Consider the following 22,529-nt stretch of genomic DNA (forward strand, 5'->3'; position numbering starts at 1 on the left):
CATTTATAAGGCTTGTTAAGCATTAAACTACAGAAAGTTCTGTAAGAAATTCAAAGCCTAATACAATTCAGATGGTATAAATATCCACATTAATTGTATGTTTAACATCTTCTATTTCTCCTGTATGTACAATGAGTATAAAACATATATAATAATGAGTTAGAGATGCCACATCTACAAGTAATCTCCATTCTTGGAAAATATAAAAAGCAAGCCTTGAATGGCCATTTTTAGAACTCCAGCTATGAGGGGCTTAAAAATTCCCCTGGGAAATGTCTGAGAGCCATTTCAGAGATTAAATACTATATCAAAAAGTTGTGTGAGTCCTAATTGGAGTGCGTGTAAGGGAATACAGATAGTTCTGCAATAATAAACGTAAACAATGCAGTGCAATTCTTCAAATTTATTTGAAAAATCCATAGTTTATTTTTTGAATTATGGAAGAAGAATGAAGAAAAAGGAACACAAAAAAAGCTCTGATTGTATCTTCAAAGTGAATATCATTTTGGGATGGCAACTTTTTGTATAGGATGATGAATAAGTATTTGTAGTATGGACTTATTTCTGGCCGTGATGAAGAAAATTGGACCAAAATTTACCTTCTTCCCATTAAGAACTAGAAAATCAGCTAAAATATATGAAACAACTATTTTCCAACTTTGGACAATAGATAACTTAGAACTGTCAATCCTGAAAGAAGAGAAACAGATGAGTTATAAAATATTACCTCAGCTTTCACCCTGGAGGCACATTCCACACCTTGGAGTAGAGAAGAAATCCCAGGCAGAGTCCAGAGATTTTGCTGACTTGCAGTGACAGAAATCAGAGTCTGGAAAGGTTTATGTGGCTAGAGTTTATAGGGCAGAGCTTCAGAGAGAGGAAGCTCCATATACAAGGCACACTGAGGAGCACTTGAAAGTTTAGTAAATACTAAGACACGCATGAATAGGGTGAAATTCCACAGACCAGGAAGAAAGTGACTGGAAAGCTGTAAGCTGAATAATTCACAGTGCTCACGAAGACCTAAGAGCCATCAAGTGTTCACCAGCCAGAGTGGAAAGTTCTTATTGAGCCAGTGAGTCATGACTTAATAGTAAGGTTAAAGAATACTTAGCGAAAAGACTACTCTAGACCTACCTTTGGAAGTCAGTCGCTTCAACGCCCATCTTCCACTCAGGTCATGATCTTGTGGTTTGTCAGTTCAAGCCCCACATTGGGCTCTGCACTGACAGCTCAGAGCCTGGAGCCTGTTTCATAGTCTGTGTGTCTCTCTCTGCACCTCCTCCCCTGTTGTGTTCACTCTTTCTCAAAAATAAATAAATAAACATTAAAGAAAAAAGTTTGAAAATAAGCCTTGAAAGGATCACAGTGAACCAAAATTAACTTAATTGTCTCCCAGAACAAAATCCAATGTTCTTTAAAGAAAAGAAAGTCTAAACACAACAATGCACCATTCAAAATGTCTAGTACACAATCAAAATTAGTAGGTATGCCAACAAGCAGAAAAATATGGCCAAAAATCCAGTGAAATATTAATAAATGTAAGTAGAAATAAGAATTAACAGATAAGAACAATAACTATTAACCAAGTATTGAATGGAAAACATAGACACTGTGAGAGGAGAAATGGAAGATTTTTAAAAAATGAATCAGATGGAGTCTCTAGAAATGAAAAAGACAAGTTCTGAAATTAAATTGTCACTGGTTACAACTACGAGCATATTCAACATTGAAAAATAAAAGATCGGTAAAGTGGAAAACATGCTAATTAAAACTATTCAAATTAAAGCAAAGAGTGGAGGAGAAGACTAAAGAAAAATTAACAGAGCTTCAGTGATTCACAAATCTAAGAAATTCAGCAAATCTCAGGCAGGATAAGCCAAAGGCATACCGTACCAAGACACAATATAATTTCTGAAAACACTGATAAAAAGAAAATCTTAAAAGAGAAAAAGGATACAGTAAGTACAGACAGGAGGTAAGAATGACAGACTTTTCTCATAAGAAACTATGAAAGCCAGATTAAATGGAGAAAAATCTTTAAGATGAACTGTCAACATATATGCAGGAAAAATATCTTTCAAAAAAGGAAGGTAAATGAAGACTTTTTCAGACAAACAAAAATTGAGTGGAGTCATCAACAGTAATCATTCATTACCAGAAAAGTTCTAAAAATTTTTTTTTCTTTCTCTCTTTTTTTAAAAAAGTCTCCATGCCCAACATGGGGCTCAAACTCAAAACCCTGAGATCAAGAGCCTCAGATTCTACCAACTGTGCCAGCCAGGTATCCCTGAAAATTCTTCAAGTGGAAGGAAAATGATACAAGTTAGAAATGTGACTATGCGGAAATGAATGAAAAGCATTAAAATGGTAAACAGGAAGGTATATATAAAGAGGCTTTATTCTTATTTTTATTTAAGCTTATTTATTTATTTTAAGAGAGAGAAAGAAAGAGTGAGACAGGGGCAGAGAGAGAGGGAGACAGAGAATCCCAAGCAGGTTCTGCACTGACAGTGCACTGACTGTTCGATGCGGGGCTTGAACTCACAAACTGCCAGATCGTGACCTGAGCTGATGTCGGTGCTTAACTGACCCAGCCACCCAAGTGCCCCTTTATTGCTTTTAAAAGATAATTAACTTCATAGCAAAAATAATAACAACATATTGTGGTATTTACAAAATATGTAGAGGTAAAATCAATGCCAAAAATAGCACAAAGGATGGGAAAGTATACACAGAAGTAAAACGTAAGATTCTTCCATCATACACAAAGGAATAGACAGATCAATGGAATAGTGTCTAGACAAAGACTCACAATTTTAGGGTCAATTAATTTTCAATCAAAGTGCCAAGACAATTCAATGGAGAAAGTACAGGCTTTTTTTTGTTGTTGTTGTTAACAAATTGTGGTGAAAAGACTGGACATCCCTATGCTAAAACACAACAAACAACCCACAGCGCTTACCTTTCACCAACACAAAGATAACTTGAAATGAATCACAGAATTTAAAGAGCTAAAACAAAAACACTTCTAGAAGTAAACTTAGGGGAAAATCTTTATAAACTTAGGTAGGCAAAGATTTCTTAGAAAGAATATAAAAGACATGAATCATGAAGGAAAACAAATTGATAAATTGGAATTTATCAAACTTTTAAGAGTCTGTTCCTTTAATGATAGCTTTAAGAAAATAAAAAGCCAAGCCACATGCTGGGAAAAATATAATATATTCAAAGCCTCGTATCCAGACTATATGAAGAAGTCTTACAGTCAATAATCAGAAAACAACTCAATTAAAAATTGTGCCAAAAATCTGTAATAGACTCTTCACAATATAAGACACTGGAATGACTTGAAAACACACACACACACACACACACACACACACACAAACACCTCATCAACATTAGTAATCAGTGAAAAGCAAATAATACCACAATGAGATATCCCTATACAATGTAATAGCTAAAATGCAAAACACAGGCTATATCAAGTGTTGACAAGGATGTTGAACAATTGGAATTTTCATACATTGCTGATGGAAATGTAAATTAGCACAATCACTTTTGGAAAATAGTCTGACAATTTCTTATTAAACATATGCATACCATACAACCATGAAATTTCATTCTAGGCATTCACCCAAGAGAAATGAAAACACATGCCCCAAAATTTGTCCATAGCAGCTTTTTAAGTAACACCCCAAAAAATGGAAACAAGCCAATGTTCACTAGCAGGTGAATAAATACATAGTGACACATACATAAAATGGAATAAATACTACTCAGTGATGAAATGTGACAAACTACTAATATAAACAGCAACAGGGAAATCTCAGGATCATTAAACTGGGTGGAAGAAGACAGACACAAAAGGGTAAATATATGATTTCACTGATACAAAACTAAAAAAGCTAAACCTTGGGGCACCTAGGCAGCTCAGTAGATTAAGCATCCAACTTCGGCTCAGGTGATGATCTCACGGTTCTTAAGCTCAAGCCCCGTGTCGGGCTATGCGCTGACAGCTCAGAGCCTGAAGCCTGCTTTGGATTCTGTGTCTCCTCTCTCTCTGCCCCTCCCCTGTTCGCACTCTGTCTCATTCCCTCTCAAAAGTAAACATTAAGAAAAATTGTAATTAAAGATTTAAAAAAATTTTTTTAAATAAAAAGCTAAATCTAGTTTATTGAAATAAAAAGATTAGTGGCTACTTAGGGACTGTGGTAGAGGCTGAGAATCAACTGGGAAGGAGCACAAGGGACAGGGTGATAAAATACATGGATATATCATATGATTATATACTTTGTTAAAACACACTAAAAGGCATACTTTAAAGGTGCATATTTTACACTAATAATGGAGCAGCAGAAAGAGAAATTAAGAAAACAATACCATTTATAATTGTACCAAAAATATTTAAATACCTAGGGATAGATTTAAACAAGAAGGTGAAAAAAAAATCTGCCCTCTGAAAACTCTAAAACACTAATAAAAGAAATTAAAGATGATACAAACAAATGGAAAAATATTTCATGCTCATGGACTGTAAAAATATTGTTAAAATGTCCATATTACCCAAAGCAATCTACCCATTTAATGCAATCCCTATCAAAATACCAACAGCATTTTTCACAGAACTAGAACAAGCAATCCTAAAAGTTGCACAAAAGAACTTGTATAGCCAAAGCAATCTTGAAAAAGAAAAATAAAGCTGGAAGTATCCCAATTCCAGATTTCAAATTATACTAAAAAGTTGTGGTGATCAAAACAGTAAGGTACTGGCGCAAAAATAGACACATAGATCAATAGAACAGAATAGAGAGCCAAGAAATAAACCCACAATTATATGGCCAATTCAACTTTGACAAAGGAGGCAAGAATATGCAATGGGAAAGAGGCAATCTTTTCAACAAATGGTGTTGGGAAAACTGAACAGCAACATGTCATAAAATGAAACCGAACCACTTTCTTACACCATACACAAATATAAATTCAAAATGGATTAAAGACCTAAATGTGAGACCTGAAACCACAAAAATTGTAGAAGAGAGTACAGGCAGTAATTTCTCTGACATTGGCTGTAGCAACTTTTTTTCTAGATATGTCTTCTGAGGCAAGAGAAATAAAAGCAAAAATAAACTATTGGGACTACTTCAAAATAAAAAGCTTCTCTACAGTGAAGGAAACAATCAACAAAACTAAAAGGCAACCTACTGAATAGGTGAAGATATTTGTAAATGATATATTTGATAAAGGTTAGTACCTAAAATATATAAAGAAGTTCTAAAACTCAACACCCCAAAAAACAAATAATCCAATTAAAAATGGGCAGAAGAAATGAACAGACATTTCTCCAAAGAAGATATCCAGATAGCCAACAGACACATGAAAAGATGCTCATCATCACTCATCATCAGGGAAATGCAAATCAAAACTACAATGAGATATCATCTCACACCTGTCAGAATGGCTAAAATCAAAAACACAAGAAACAGTGAGTGATCGCAAAGATGTAAAGAAAAGGAACCCACTTGCACTGTCAGTGGGAATGCAAATTGGTGCAGCTATTGTGTAAAACTATATGGAGGTTCCTCAAAAAGTTAAAAATAGAACTACCCTACGATCCAGTAATTACATTACTAAGCATTTACTCAAAGAATACAAAAACATTAATTCAAAGAGATACATGTACCCCTGTGTTTATAGCAGCATTATTTACGATAGCCAAATTATGGAAGCAGCCCAAGGGTCCATCAATTCATGAATGGGTAAAGATGTGATATATAGATATATAATGGAATATTATTTGGCCATAAAAAAGAATGAAATCTTGCCATTTGCAATGACAAAGATGCAGCAAGAGAGTATTATGCTAAGTGAAATAACTCAATCAGAGAAGTACAAATACCATATGATTTCACTCATATGTGGAATTTAAGAAACAAATGAGCAAAGGAGAAAAAATGAGAGAGAAAAAGATACAAACCAAGAAACAGACTCTTAACTATAGAGAAGAAACTGATGGTTACCAGAGGGGAGGGGAGTGGGGGGATGAGTAAAATAGGTGATGGGGATTAAGGAGAGCACTTGTGATGAGCACAGGGTGATGTATGGAATTGTTGAATCACTATATTGTATACCCAAAACTAATATAATACTCTATGTTGACCATACTGAAATTAAAAAACTTTTAAGGTATAGATTTTATTGTATATAAATAATAACTCAACTGTTTAAAAAAAAAAACTTGCAGCATCTGCCTGAGGTTATGAACTGAAGTGTGTCCCCCAAGATTCTTAGGTTGAAGCCTAAACCTCCAATGTGACTGTATTTGGAGATAGGGCCTTTAGAGAGGTAATTAAGGTTAAACGTGGCCATAACAGCCTGTAGGACTGGCGTCCTTATACAAAGAGGAAATCACCATCGAGCTCTCTGTGAGCACACAGAGAAAACACCATGTGAGGACATAGTGAGAAGGCAGCCATCCACAAGCCATGAAAATGGGCCTCACAGAAACCAACCCTGAAGGCACCCTGATCTTGGGCTTCTAGCTTTCAGAACTGTGAGTAGATAGATATCTAGGTTTCAGTCGCCTAGCCTGTGATATTTTGTTATGGCAGCCTGGGCAGAATAACACACGTGAGCATCAAGCACCAGACAATGATACACTCATCGTTCCTTACTAATCATATTATTCTTGGGCCTATTATATCTTTAGCCCATTGAGGCTTTTCTAGAACGCGTACTGAGAGACTAGCAGTTGTTTTAAATCTATAAAAGGTCTTGACCAACCGGTGGCCAACAAGTCAGATAGCTGGCTTGTATGTTAAACCAAAAGTGATGATGAGAACACAACTTTTAGGCCCTCAAGAGCAACCATTGAACCCAGAGAGACATTTTGGGGGTCAACTAGGAGGAGGAAGATTGCAGCAGCATCTTGGTCACACCCCCACACCCCAATTGTGTGACAGATCCGATATTAGTGAAAGAATTGCTTTATCTTGGCTTTTGACTGTGCCTTATTTGGCACTGGCACCAAAACCATGGATTACGGGAGTCTCTCTCTTTTTTTCTCTACCATCTCATTTATTAGATAAATTTCTGCAAGCAATGATTCCATTGGTTCTCATCTTTCCACTGGTTATGGTTCAGTTAACCAGAGGAATAATTTTTAGCTCACAAACTATGATCCATCCTTCTCCTTTAAAGCTATTTTAGGGAAATTAACATTGGGTTATGAGAAAACACTTCTCGGGGGGAGGTGAGCCTTTATTTTGACCTTGGCTTATTGAGAAGAGCTCTTGCAGTCAACGTCCGGTCTTATATATCCCTTGAAGGTGTTCTTTTCCAGGAAAACCAAAGGGCAAGAACTAAGCCAGACCATCATCACTCCTGATATCAACCCAGGTCACCAGAGTCAATCATGAAGAATTCCTAAGAATAAAAACGGACAGGGGCCAGGTGGCAAGGATCAAAAACAGATGGTGAAAACTGATACCATGTTAGTGCTGCAAAGAGATATGAGAGATATTCTAAAGTTATCTTAGGGTCTTTCTCACGCCATGCCCCATCTGTCTGCAAATCCTATTAATTCCACTTAAAAAGTAATCCAGAATCAGACCATCATTCATCTTCACTGATATCATATTGGTCTAAGCCATCACATCTCTCACCTGGATTATTGTGATGCCTCCTAGCAGATTCTCTTGCTTCATCCTGGCTCCCTTCAGGCTACTCTCAATGCTACAGCCAACAGGGGTGTTCCGCCCACAACTGAAGTCAGATTCCATCACTTGCATCTCGCTACGTCTTTATAGCAGACAACAAGGCCTCAGCTGTCTGGCCTCCATGACCTCCCTGACTTTAGTGTCTACTGTCCTCCCCTTGCTTGTGTCCTCCTTGCCACACTGGTCTCCTCGCTGCAAGTTTAACTTATGGACATGCTCTTTCCGGGCCTTTGTACCTGCTATTCTTCCTACTTGGAATGTGCTTCCCAACTATCCATATGGCTCACTCCCTACTTCCTTCAGGCCTTGGCTCAAATGTTCCCTTTCCCAGGGAGGCCTCCTCTGACCACCCTATCTAGTTAGGAAACATTCCCCCCCATCCTGGGGAGTCCTTATTGACCCGCCTGCTTTATCTTTCTCCCTATCTTTCTCTACTTTCTCCCTAGCACATACCACCAAATGACCTTCTTTCTCTCTGTTTTTCATTCTTTACCATCTCCTCACACCGGAGGTAAGCTCCAACAAGGGAAAACTGGGTCTGTTTGGCACATGCTGGATGCTCAGTAGTTACCTGCATGACCAGTGGAAACCTACTCCTTCCATAGATGAGAAGTCACAGGGAAGAAGTGACCACCCTCACTGTCTTCAAACTCCTCTGCCGCTCACAGCTCTTACTGACCTCCAGATCTTGCATAGACAGAGACAGAGAAAAGTCCTGCAGACCAAGCATGTGCCCCTAAACATAGGGCTTAAGGAAGGAACAGAAAGACCAGCTACACTTAGGCCAGCGTTAGAGGCCATCTAGGTATGTGAGGCAGGCATGGGCCCATTATGCAGTGAGTGGTCTCTGAGCCCCTCCCTTCCCTCCACCTGACAGCTACACTCTCCACCAGGGCTTCTCACCAGGGGACTGACCAAACTGTTACATCACGCCAAGATATTGATTCTCTCAACCCGCAGGTCACCCATGCAGGGCCTTGACCAGATCCCAAGTCTTGTCCACTGACTCCACTATCTCAGACAACAACGCCGTTGTCCTCTGTGCGCTGTGATGCAACTAGATTGGGAAACACCGCTTGACTCTTTATCCACGCAGCCTTCCCCCTCTACTCCTTCCCCTACCTTCTCCCGCCTTCCTGCTATTTTCCTCTTGTGCAATCCCTGCAGCCATAGAATCTTGTCTGCTGCTGCAGAGACCAGTGGGTGAGGTATAGCCTTTCTGGCAGAATTTTTTCCCACAACGAGTGACAGCACGTTGAGAACTCCAGTGCAAGCCACATTAAAAGATACAAAATGCCCTTCCTTAGACAGAAAAGCCTGATCGCAGATGGTGAAAACACTTCAGTGGCCACTCTCCCTCTAAAAATGCTATTCTAGGATAAAACTAAGTTCTTCTTTGAAACATGAAAACATGCATTGTAGAATGATGCTCTTCGGGCAGAAATGATGTCCAATGGGCTGTGTGACAAAGATGCTTACAGTACATATACCCTTTGTCAACATTATGCATCTCAATCTTGTGACTATCATTCCATCACCAGCCAGGACAGAATTTAGAACTCCTAAACCTTCCAAAGCACTCTGAGGTTACTAAGAGGACCTCCTGTGCTGATTTCAAAACAGAGGGAATCTGATGAAAGCTACCTGAGGAATTTAATTTCCTCTTTATATTCCATTCCATTGCAAGGAAGATGGTTTTAAATTTTCTTTTAAAAAAAAATGCTAAATGGAACTAGAAAACAGATCCTAAAAACGTAGAGAAATCATTTGTTTTCGTATTATTTAATCAGCCATGGCTAATTGTACATATGTTCAACCGTAAAGAATTCACGCAAGGTGGTAATACATTTATTACGTTCCTTTCCTCACAATGTCCCGACCACTTTCTTCGTTTTCTGTAGTTTTCTTAGTTTTCCGTAGATCTCACCCAGGAGGAATAATACTTACAATGGAGGATACGAGCTGACCATGTGTGTTGGATGACTACATTTTCATCCACTTACATCTCCATTTAATTTTCTTAGTCATCTAGGGAAAATGAGAAACTCATTCAAAAATCAAAACCAGGGCAGAGACTATAGTGAGGCAAGCAAAGCAGGAGACTGCAACATTTAAGGAGGTGCTCTGACCCCACACTTGGGGGCCTCCTTAAGTTTCCCACTCCAGGCTCCCCGCATTTGAGGCATGCATTCTCTGGGTCCTGCAAGTGACCTATCTCACCAATCTGGACAGTGGGGTCAGACAACACCTGGGTCAGGGATGTGCACTTTGTGCAGGCAAGGCACCTAGGTTCCAGTCTCCTCCTGGTTGCTTTTGCCACATTTCACCAAACTAAGACACTACTGATTATACAAAACACCATCACTTTATGTATCACCAAGAAAAAGATGCTGCCCATTAAACTATGACATAATGGTCTAATGACAGTCCCATAAGTTGCAAGAATTCATCCCACTAACCTCTCACAGCTTCGAATTTTTTCATCTACACTGACAGATTAGGCAATTTCTCCTGCCATCAGCTTAGTTACTTGACATGTAATCCTCCTGCACATATCTCAAAAACAAAACATAAATCTAGCTTTATGTACTTGCGGGTATCTTTTCTTTGTTAAAGGCCTTTGGCTGCTACTTAAAAAAAAAAAAAAAAGAACACCAAAACTAAAATTGCGTCATCCTCCAAAGACAAATATTTGCTTTATCAATATCAAATTTATACCCCGTTCTCTATTTCCTTGACTCTCTGTGTAACTGTGTAAACAATAATTTCTTGGTTTCAGTGCTGAATCACAGTATAACCTTTTTGAAGTCATCTCAATCAGCAATTAAGCTCAACACATGGATTATCAACAATGTACCCACCTCGACTGAGAAGGTGAAAATATCAGAAGTTAAAACTGAGTAAATACATCCATGAGATGACAAGTACATCACAACCACTGCCTGGCCGACAGCAATTTACAAGGGGCCACCCCTTCCCCTCCCACCTCCCAGCAGTGGTGGTCACAGATTCAGACTGGTAATCAAGAGACTTGGCTTTAATCCAACACTGCCTTTACTTGGCTTTATAGTAGCAAGCAGGATAGAAAATGCAGCGTGCACAGTGTCTGCTATCTCGTAGGAAGGCTGGCAACTACCCACGATGCAGAGTGTTGGCCTCCTCGCACCACAAGGGGGATGCACACGGTTGCTAGGGATGAGGTGCATGGCTCACCTTGACCCAGAAAAGCCACTGCCCTGGTTACCTACTGGCTTGTTTACTACTCCAGTACTGGAGACCCAAGGCTATATGACAGCTCCACGCTCTCCCACTCCTGATACAGGAATCTAGAGTTTCCCAAAATCAAGACAGAATCATCCATGCCAGGTATAGAGCAACCCACACTCTCTTATGTTTCCAAGGGAAAGATGCTGTCAGAAGGAAAGTTGGCGGCTGTCTTTCTAGGCCTAACGCTCAGCTGCTATTGACTGAAAAACACCCTGATTCTGGGGGCATTCGAACGGGAAAGGGAACGTCTCAGAAAAACTCAAGTGCTGCTTTTACATATTACTTTAACTGCCAACCCTACTTGCCTCAACTGAAATGGAGAGAATGATTTTAAGGGCTACTTAGGAGGATAGTCTCTTGCGTTCCTTTTCAGGTCACGGATCTAACTGTGAACCTAAGACTTAAATGTGTGGGAGCTCCTGGAGTTATAAAATGGTCATGCGATGACTCTCCACGAAGGTGTACACACCTCCGAGCAGGGCCTGGAAGCCCTGGCAGCTCAAGCAGCGGAGCCTCTGGGTGGTCTGTGCCCCTAGGGTGCAGGCCGGGGCACAGTACACTGCGCCCCGATGGCTCCAGGAGCTTCTGAAGTTGCAAATAACAAAGGGCATCATCCTGACCCCCTAGTATATGCCAGGCACTCTATATTTATTATCTCATTTAACTGGCACACTAGCCCTATGAGTTAAGTACTGTTCTTCCCCTTTTACAGATGAGGAAATATTGCTGATGAGGGGTAGAGCTGGGATTAGAACTCAGCCAACTTCAGGAGTCACACTTTCTTTTTTTATGTTTATTTATTTATGTTGAAGGAGAGAGGGAGAGAGCAAGTAGCTGCCAGCAGGGGAGGGGCAGAAAGAGAGGACAGAGGGAATCTGAAGCAGGCTCCAGACTCAGAGTGGAGCCAGACTCGGGGCTCGTTCCCAGAACCGTGAGATCCCAATCTGAACCGAAATCAAAGTCAGACACTTAACCGGCTGAGCCACACAGGCGTCCCAAGGATTCACGCTCATCCTGTCTCACCTACAGTCTCTGTCTCATGTTAGACCCAGTGCCATTTGTAAAAGGTGACTTGATGCGAGTAGTGACCACTTGAAAATAACACCCAGGGAAATGAGAACACAACACTTTTCTTGGTCAATAGGGGAGGATGAGATGTGGAGAGAAGGCCCTGGGATGTGGCTTCGGAAACACCCTGACCTCCTTGAATAAAAACAGGGTGACTATACCTCAGTAGGGGCCACATACTAAGACAATGAATTATAGGCTGAATCATGTCTCCCCAAATTCTTAGGTTGAATTCCTAGCCCCCTCCCCACTGTACAATGTAACTGTATTTGGATTGGGCCTTTAAAGAGGTCATTAACATTAAATGAGGTCATTAGGGTGGATCCCAGTCCAGAATGACTGAGGCCTTGATAAAAAGAGGTTAGGGACAAAGACACAGAGAGGAGATCACGTGAAGATGCAGGGAAAAGATGGTGAAGGGGAGCAGGATGTGCTACCCCAAAATATGCCTCTTTAGCATAAGGATTATTTTGAGCTGATTATCATTTAAGGAACTGCAGACACAAAAGAAGCTCTGAAAACAGAGTAGAAGTTAGCCTTTTGTAAGGGAAATTTACATTAGAAAGGGATCTTGTACCAGGAAGAGAGCTATTACCAGAGATAACTTTTCCCCTGAAAGACTTATCTCTAGGGCAGGGCAACCTTTGTTTACCAAACATTCGCTCTTCACACCTTCCCAAGAACTGCCTTTTCCCCTTAGAAATCCCAAACCCCTTTCCCCTTCCTTAGCTCAGGATGATATATAAACTGCAATCAAGTTGCTTGCCTTTTGAGTCTCATAGCTCTGTGGGGCTCCTGGATGTGCATAAGTATATGTACCCAATTAAAACTTGTTTTTCTGGGGCGCCTGAGTGGCTCAGTTGGTTGAGCATCTGACTTCAGCTCAGGTCATGATCTCACGGTTTGTGAGTTCGAGCCCCCCGCGTCAGTCTCTCTGCTGACAGCTTGAAGCCTGGAGCCTGCTTCAGAATCTGTGATTCTGTGTCTCCCTCTCTCTCTGCCCCTCCCCTGCTCATGCTCTCTCTCTTTCTCAAAAATAAACATTGAAAAAAGATTTTTTAAAATAAATAAATAAAAATTTGTTTTTCTGCTGTTGATCTGTTTTTTATTTTGGGGGGCAGGGCCTTAGCCAGGAACCTAGAAGGATAGAGGGAAAATTACATTTCCTTCTCTACACTAGCCATTTACAAACCAAAAAGAGAGGCCCTCAGAAGAAATGAATTCTGCTGACATCTTGATCTAGGACCTCTGGCCTCCAGAACTGTGAGAAAATAAACTTCTGTTGTATAAGCCACCAGGCTGTGATACTTTGTCGTGAAAGCCCCAGCAAACTAATGCACAATGCTATGCATTTACCACATCATTTCCTCTTTCTGGACATCAGAGAACAACTTTTTCTAGCCTCCCTGCGTTGGGGTGAGGTCCTTGTAACTACTTGTGACCAAAAGACCATAAATAAAAGAGATATGCTTCATTCCTAGGATGAGGCATTTAAGGGCAGGTGTTAACCACTCACAGTCCTTCCTCCTTCTCGACTGCCCTAGGACAGCAGGGCCTTCATGTTCTAGATACTGCAATTACAAGATGGCAGAGCTTCTGTCAGCCTGGCTCCCTCAGTGACTGTGTGGAGCAGGGTACTCTGCTAACCTGCTTTGGATATATAATATAAGAAATAAACTTTTTTTTTTTTTAAGCCATGGAAGTTTCAGGGTTAACTTGTGACTGAAGCATAGCCTAGCCTCCCCTCACATACACATCTGCCCCAGAAAAGATGGGACTACCAGAAACATATTTCAGGACTTCATGTGCCACTAGGTGAAACCATATTGAATTTCTGGTTTTGTAGGTAAAAATGCTCACATATGAACAATTGCATTTCTTCAACCTCTAATTGTACGTATTTGCAGAAGCAACCTTAAAACCAGTAAGTTTTACCACCTCTAGTTTACAAATGATATGTCTGAGACCCATTCAGATTCAGTGATTCGCCAAAAGCCCAGAAACATGTTAGTGGAAGAAATGGACAGCAAACCAGAAATTATATTTCTTTTTGTGAAGGCAAGTTGGCAATATCTATTAAAAAGTACATATCAAATGGTAACCATGTTCTTTTGCATAGCAATTCCCCACTTCCTAGGAATTGATCCACCAGAAATATCTGAACAGATGTGCAGAAATATATAAATAAGAAGATACACTATGCTAGCGACTGTATGTGATTGTGAAAATTTTGAAATAATCCAGGTGCCCAAAGGGAATTGGTAAAATAAATTATGGTTCATCCATCTGCACTCAGATCTACATAGTTAAAAAAGAGTTCAACCTTTTTGTCCACATGAAGTGCATCCAAGACACCCAAGTCATATTATAGAAGCATATTGATAAAAAGCAGAAAAAGAAAACTAAATTGGGACACCTGCGTGGCTCAGTCAGTTAATCATCTGACTTCGGCTCAGGTCACGATCTCCTGGCTGGTGGGTTTGAGCCCCACATCAGGCTCTGTGCTGATAGCTCAGAGCCTGGAGCCTGCTTCAGATTCTGTGTCTTCCCCTCTCTCCGCCCCTCCCCTGCTCACACTCTGTGTCTGTCTTTCAAAAATTAATAAATGTTAAAAAAAAATTTTTTTAAATAAATTAGCACTCATAAAAGATTTATTAATTTCCATGCACTGAGGTGTATAAAGTGCCTGACATTTATTTAGTAGCCACTTTTTGCCTTCCCAACCTTCTCTCTGTTGCATTTTGATTGAATCATTGCAAATAAACCCAAGTAGGTGGTCCAACTCTACCTACCAGCTGTGTAATGTCAGGCAAGAAGTTTAGTTCTCACACCTATGAACTGAAAGAAATAATAGCACTTCCTCCAGAAGGTGTTGGTAGGATGACCTTATACTGTGTACATAAGGTGCTCAGAACAATGCTTGGCACACAAGTGCTTAATAGATATTCACCATTATGGTAATGGTGATGATGATGATACTCATCTCTGGAAACTGAAGAAACAAGGTTTCTTGCAGCCTGTGTTGTATTTACTTCTGCTTTTTTCTCTCTTAAAAAATTATCTAGTAAGAAAACATAATAAATCATTCTGCTTATTTCCCTTGCTGAAATTAAATAAAAAGGCAATGCTTTTGAAAGCAGGGCTTATCCCAATAAACTCTAGTAACGTTAGGTATTCCAATACTTAATGTGGCTTCTAAAGACAATTTCATTACTTCATTACCCAACCGATAAACTGCTTTTCTGGAGTTCATAATAATGGAGTCATTCATAAATAAAGTGTTTATCAGAGAAAACCTGAAGTACCTCCACTAGCTATACAGCACACTCACCCTCTTCTACAGCAGGATCAACTTGGGGCTTCTCCTCTACTCATTTCTGTAACACCCTGCTTGTGGCAAGGATCTTTCAAATGCACAGAAAGAACCTTTTATGTAACCACACACTAACTTCAACAGGACTCTCTATTTGAGGTCCTTCGCAGTGCACTCTAAGTATTAACTCGACCAACCAGGCTTATTTCCACAGACCTTAAGCCTGAAAGATTTGTGTGGCTCTATAAACAGACTGGAATTAAAATTCAATTCACCCACCATTCTGATCCAGTATCCTTTCAATCCATGCAGTCTCTGTGGAACCAAGTATAATGAAGAAGGCAAAAATCTAGGCTATCTAAGCTTGACAAATTTTGACTACAGTGGACCCCAGGATTGAAGGTTCTTTTTCAGTGTTTTGCAGTAGCAGAGGCCCAGATTTTGTGTGGCCCGCCCAAAAGTGTCACAGCTGGTCAGTGGTACAGCTAGGGCTAGAACCCAAGGACTGGCTTCCCAATGAATTCTCTTTCTGCTGCTGCAGACTATTATTCTTCCGTTTTTGCTTCTTGGAAAACCAAGCAAAGTTAAAATAGCTCATTCGAGGTCAGAGGGGCAGTCAACCAGAACTGGCAATGCCAGCAGGCAGATTATAAAATCCTAGAGGGAAGGTCCTCTGCACTTCACCTACCCCCACCGGCCCTATGTAAATGTTTTTGTTGATTGTCTCCCAACACAGCTTGGAGAAGTTTCTCTTCTAGGTGAGTACTAGGTGTTTAACTTCAGGTTCTGACACACGTGTCTGTTACAGACAGAATAGGCAGCACGCCACCCCTCCCCCCCCCCCCCCCCCCCCACACACCGCCCCAGTGCCGTAAAGTGGCAGCTGGCAAAAGTTTCGGAGGCAGATGCCCACCACTGAACTGCAGTGGTCGTGCAGTCCTAGCAACTCGCCGCCTGCCACTCGCCCATAGCAACTATTCAGCGACCTTTTATTTTTCCCCCTGGAGTTGGTAACTTGGAGACTGCAAACTGGTGTCAGATTGAGCCGGAAGCAGAATGGATGGGCACGGCTAGTCTTGAGGGTTCAGGAGAGCCCGTTGCAGATTTTAGACCACTAGCCAAGCCTCATCTTCCGCAACAGTCCGGGGACCCGTGTCTACTTGATTCTGGTAACTAAGTGCACTCGGGTGACGCTCGGGCGCCCAGCAGAACGCCCACAAGTTCAGAATGGCAGCTTGCGGATGCAGCTTCCCCCTTGGACGAAACGCTCCTCCCTGACCTGCAGGCTGTCCTCACCCGCGCTTTCCTATGCCCTACGGCGTGAGAGCCTCCTTTGCACCCACGTTCCATCTCCCCCACCAGAGGCGGGTGGTTTAAACCTCACACTCGGTCTGTGTGCCTGGCGAGCGCTGTCCGGGGAGCTGCGCACGCGGGTGGGAGCCGGTCTCCGGGATCAAGGAGTCCGGAACCCCGAGCGAAGGCGCGGAGGCTTCCCGCACCTGGACGCCTCCTCTTGCCCCCCGCCGCCCTCCGTCTGGGGCTGGCGGCGGTTCGCTGCCCGGGCAGGGGAGCAGCTACAGCAGGAAAGCAGGGACGCCGCGGCGGCGCAGAGAAGCGTGGGCAGCTCGGGGTGCAGCGGGAACCCGTGGCCCCCGCCCGGCGTCCGTAGCCCTGACTCGGGCTAACCCCAGGGAAAGAGGCGCGGCGGCTGTGCAGCGCCATCCCCGCAGGGCCGGCTGCTGCTGGTGGGCGACGGTTAGCCCTCGGAATTATGAGCCGGGCGGCTACACCGGACGCTCCAGGTGCTCCCCTCCTGGGAAGCAAGAAGACACTGGGGCACCGCGACACGCAGTGACCGAGGGGAAGAAGAAACACCCCTCCTCAGCCGCGAGGGTGTCCTAGAGGGGCTTCGGGAGGCAGCTCTGGCCTGGTGCCCGCGCACTATGCGCGCACAACCCGCTCGCCGCCCGGCCCCCGCGCCCGCGGCGCGGGGGGTGGGGACGAGGCGGTCTCGGACGACGCAGGGCGCTGTGCCCGCGGGACGTGCGGACCCCGCGCAGGGGGGCTCACCTGGCCGGCGCTCGGCGGGCAGCGCGTCTGCTCCATGCGAGCGGCGGGCACGCGGCTGCCGCACGCCGCACCCCGCGCCTCGCGCCCACGGGAAGGGTCCGGGCGTTCCGAGGGACTCTGGCCCCGAGCCTGAGCCTCTTAGAGCTTTCACTCCCCAGGCACGTCCCGAGGCCGGCGGGTGCCTGGGTCCTAGCGCCCCTCCCGGGGTGTGGAGCCCCGACTTCGAGCCCGCTTAGCGCCCCCCTAACTACTCGGCTCCCCTTCAGCGCCTCCCCCGCCCCTCGAGAGAAATCGGGTCTCGCTGGAGCTGCCCAACCTGGGGCTGCTGGAGACTCGGGGTTCGGGCACAGAGCTTTCTCCTCATCGTGGCCACCCGCCTCCACTCTTCTTAAGTCTCTTACCCCCAAGAAAACGCTGAAGGATCAGATTTGCCTCATTCCTCAATTCAAATTCGTATACGTTATTATTTTTAAAATACTGAAAAGTCAGAGACATTAGTCATTATTAATACCTAAAATATAGCATATATAATAAAGATCATTCGCCCTCAGAGTGAAGAACTTTTGTATTCGAATGATTGTGTAAACGATACCCTATTGTGTACGTGTTGTGGGGGGTGGGGGCAGGTAGGATTATCCCTGTCTTAGTGCAGACAATTTACCAACTGTGATGTGAGTCAAGCCAAAGGTGCTGCCACCCTTTCTGCTCCACCCCGCCTCCCAACTCCAAAACTGAAGAGCTGGAATCAAAGATCTGGGCAGATACTACTATGAAGCTTGCAGACAATTTTTTAAAGTAATAAATTGTACCTAATTAAATGCCTCAGCTGTAAATAAGCCTGGCTTATTGCTTGTAGTAATTATCGCGCCTGCCCCACACCTGGCTCCTTCAGGTTGGAGGGATTTCTAACAAAGACCTAGAGAGCATTTGCAAAGACCTTTCCTTTTTCCCTGCCCACAGGGTTGAGTCGGTCCAGTTAAAACCAAGATCAACAACAGCAGTCTTTTCCTGCTGACTTTCTCATCCAGAGAGGCTGATGAGATTTCTAAAGGCAGATAAGGAAAACAAATCCTATGAAACTAGTCCATAGGACGTGGAGAGAGACAAAGAGAAACATTATTACTTTGTTGTTAGCCATAATCTCTACACACCAACAATCAGGCATGGCAGATGTATGAATATAGACTTTATAGTCTCTTCCTAAGGAGCTCAAAGTATTTTCCCTCAAAAGCACTCCTCTCTGTGCAGTCAGACTCTAATATGGCCACTGTTTATCGCCGTCTCCTCGTGTCCATGCATTTATAGAATACCCTCCCCCTGAGTGTGGAGGAACCCTGTGACTTGCTTCCTACCCATAGCATATGGTGACAGGATATCACTTCAGTGATTATGTTACATAGCCTTGCTAGGAGAGGAGACTCTTCCTTGCTGGCTCTGATAAAGCAGAGAGTCATGTTGAAGAGGCCCATGTGGCAAGGAACTGAGGGGGCCTCTGGCCAAGAGCCAGTAAGAAACTCAGGCCCCTAGTCCAGAAGACTAAAAGTAACTAAGTCCTGCCAGTAACCAGGACAGCTTGAAAGAGCACCCTTTCCTAGTCAAACCTTGAGATGAGATTATAGCCCCAGCTAACACAGAGGTCCCAATAAAGCCATGCTCAGACTTCTGACCCACAGAAGCTGTGAGGTAATGCGGGTTGTTTCAAGCCACTAAATGTATGTGTTATGCACAATTGCAACTAATACACTTCCTCCTTCCAAAGATGAAAAAGGGAGGCAAAAGAGGAGGCAAAAGGTAGAAGGGCTAAGGTCATTTAAATTGGCAGCAAAATCCATCATTATGTCGCACTCATAGCCTTTTCGGGCCCTGTAAAGACAAGGAAAAGCAAAGCAGCAAAGACATCAGGAGGTAAAAGGGCAACTTCAGACTGAGATTTGGTGGGGGTAGAGCAACAGAAGAACGTAAGAAGTCTGAGACAAAAATAACCCAGCCAGCGAAAAGACAGTTTGGAAAACGCAGGGTAAACTGACCCGAGCAAAAAATACAGATGTTTTGAGAAAGTAAAGCAAGTAGATTAAAAGAAAAACAAGAAAGAGAAAAATAGCAACAAAGAGACAATGAGGAAAGGCAAAGACACTGAATGCTCTGAATCCCTTTTCTGATTATCTATAAAGGAAAAAATGAAAGCTATATTTTCTCCTGTAAATGTGGGGATTTCCCAAAAGAGCTGCTCAAGAAGTCCTAGCAGGCTATCTGCACACAGCACATGCCTGTGGCAGCCAGCAGGTTGTCTATGGTTCCCAAGATATTGCATAAAATCAGTGTCTCAAAACTATTAGCCAGGGTTCTGAGGGCTTGCACCTATTTATTAGATTTTAAGTGTCTTTGAATGCCTCGTGTTTAAAACTTTTCTCTTCAATCCCTGTGATAATACAGCAAAATTGAGCCCAAACATAACCCACTGGACATTTCCTGTCATGCACCTTGAAGGGTATTGTGGAGTAGTGTATAATTTTCAAAGAGAGGAAAAGAAGAAGGGGGAAGAGAGGGAAGAAGGGAGGAAGAAAAAGAAAAGAAAGAAGGAAGGAGGGGGAAAGACAGGAGGCAGAAAGAGCAGAAAAGGGAACTGAAATAAAGGAAAGAAAGAAAAAAGATAAGGGGAAAAAATAAAAGAAACCAAAGGCACAGAGTTCCCAGTCTACAGAGATGCACCATTTAGGGTCCTTTGAACATGTCATTGGTCATTCGTTGAACACTGAAGATGTTGATGTTGCTGACAAGCTAGTGCTTCTGTGATTGCCACAATACAAAAGACCAGAACAATCAAGTGCTACCAGTGTTGAGTCATTTCTGGAAGAATGAAGTCTACGGTTTACCTTCCGTGATCATCAATGTCACTGGCAATACATGTATTAAACTCCTTTTGTAACTCTTCTATCTAGCTGGCATAGCATTATCCCATTGCCACTATCCCTATCCTGAACCCAGGGAATACACAAACAGTACCTAACTGTGCTCCTGACAACAGAGGAACAGATTTTGAGAGGACACTTGAGGTCACCTGTGGCCTCCCTCATTCTAATCTATGAGTAGTTTCAGCATCCTAGCCCGTTTTTCCTCATCAGATTGAAATCTCACACAAATTCAACCAAAGCTACTCTGAGGAAACCAAACACATCTCCTACATAATTCTAGTCCAGACATTCTCCAGCCTGGATCTCTGCCCTCAGGATGGCTCAAGACAGAAAGAGAGAGGAAAAGCAAATTATCACATGGATGGGCATTAGCCCTGTGGTCTGGAATTACAAATTTGCAAAGATTAAATGTAGACTCGGAAGTTCAGTGTTATCAGTAAAATATCACTTATTATTATTTATTAGCAGGGGGTCATAAACATTAACAATAAGAGCCTTGCACTTGTATCTGAGGAGAGGCCACATTGTCAAGTAGCTGCCACACATTTAGGTGTGTTTGAGAGCCGAGCCTCTCCCACTCTTCATTGATACTTATACCACACCCAACATATCTATCATCTATCTATCTATCTATCATCTATCTACCGAGGTGTTTCTGTTTTTTTAATTTTTTTTTTTTTTTTGAGAGAGAGAGAGACAGACAGACAGAGCATGAGCAGAGGAGAGGCAGAGAGACAGGGAGACACAGAATCTGAAGCAGGCTGCAGGCTCTGAGCTGTCAGTGCAGAGCCCAACACGGGGCTTGAACCCACAAACTGTGAGATCATGACCTGAGCCAAAGTCAGACGTTTAACTGACTGAGCCACCCAGGCGCCCCCTGCTACCGAGATATTTCTCTTTTTTTTTATTTATTTTTTCTTTTTTAAAATTTACATGCAAATTAGTTAGCATATAGTGCAACAATGATTTCAGGAGTAGATTCCTTAGTGTCCCTTACCCACTTAGCCCATCCCCCCTCCCACAACCCCTCCAGTAACCCTCAGTTTGTTCTCCATATTTATGAGTCTCTTCTGTTTTGTCCCCCTCCCTGTTTTTATATTATTTTTGTGTCCCTTCCCTTATGTTCATCTGTTTTTTCTCTTAAAGTCCTCATATTATTGAAATCATATATTTGTCTTTCTCTAATTTCGCTTAGCATAATACCCTCCAGTTCCATCCATGTAGTTGCAAATGGCAAGATTTCATTCTTTTTGATTGCTGAGTAACACTCCATTATATATATATATATATATATATATATATATATATATATACACATATATATACACATATATATGTGTATGTATATATGTATACATATATATATACACATATATATATATATGTGTATATGTATATATATATATACATACACATATATATATATATGCCACCTCTTCTTTATCCGTTCATCTATCGATGGACATTTGGGCTCTTTCCATACTTTGGCTATTGTTGATAGTGCTGCTATAAACATGGGAGTTCATGTGTCCCTTCGAAAGAGCACACCTGTATCCCTTGCATAATTGCCTAGTAGTACAATTGCTGGGTCATAGGGTAGTTCTACTTTTAGTTTTTTGAGGAACTTCCATACTGTTTTCCAGAGTGGCTGCACCAGCTTGCATTCCCAGAGGTATTTCTAACAGAGGCAAAGTTGTTCAATTTTATAGTTGATCCTTGAATATGGGTTTGAACTGTAAGGGGTCTACTTACACATAGATTTTTTTTTCAGTAAATACAGTATGGTATACTATAAATATATTTTCTCTTCCTTACTGTTTTCATAACACTGTCTTTTCTCTAGGTTACTCCATTATAAGAACACAGTATATAATACATATAACATACAAAATACATGTTAATCAACAGTGTATGTTATCATTAAGGCTTCCAGTCAACAGTAGGCTATTAGTAGCTAAGTTTTGGGGGAGCAAAAGTTTCAAGTGGATTTTTGACTGTGTGGAGGGAGAGAGGAGTGTCAGTGCTCCTAATCCCTGTGTTGTTCAAGCATCAACTATACATTCATTCATCCACCCAACAGATACTTCTGAGCAAATATTACATGCCAGGAATGATTTTAGGTGCTAAGAATAGATTGTAAATAACATGAATCCATATTGTCATGATGCTTATGTTCTA

At 42.1% G+C, this 22,529-nt stretch overlaps 1 protein-coding gene across 2 annotated transcripts in view; it reads right to left on the reverse strand.

Moving 5' to 3' along the window:
• PDE8B (phosphodiesterase 8B) overlaps positions 1 to 17,690 on the reverse strand; it is a 274,382-nt gene extending 256,692 nt beyond the window's left edge. The window contains exon 1 of one of the 2 annotated variants that reach the window (XM_060635503.2): positions 17,440 to 17,690. In XM_060635503.2, the coding sequence (XP_060491486.1) occupies positions 17,440 to 17,475 (36 nt within the window). In that variant the 5' untranslated portion in view covers positions 17,476 to 17,690. The remainder of the gene's footprint in view (positions 1 to 17,439) is intronic. The other variant, XM_060635504.2, reaches the window with a different exon arrangement.
• Positions 17,691 to 22,529: the final 4,839 nt, after the last annotated feature.

The sequence above is a fragment of the Panthera onca genome, chromosome A1, assembly GCF_046562875.1.
Source record: "Panthera onca isolate mPanOnc1 chromosome A1, mPanOnc1 haplotype 2, whole genome shotgun sequence".
NCBI classification, from domain to species: Eukaryota; Metazoa; Chordata; class Mammalia; order Carnivora; family Felidae; genus Panthera; species Panthera onca.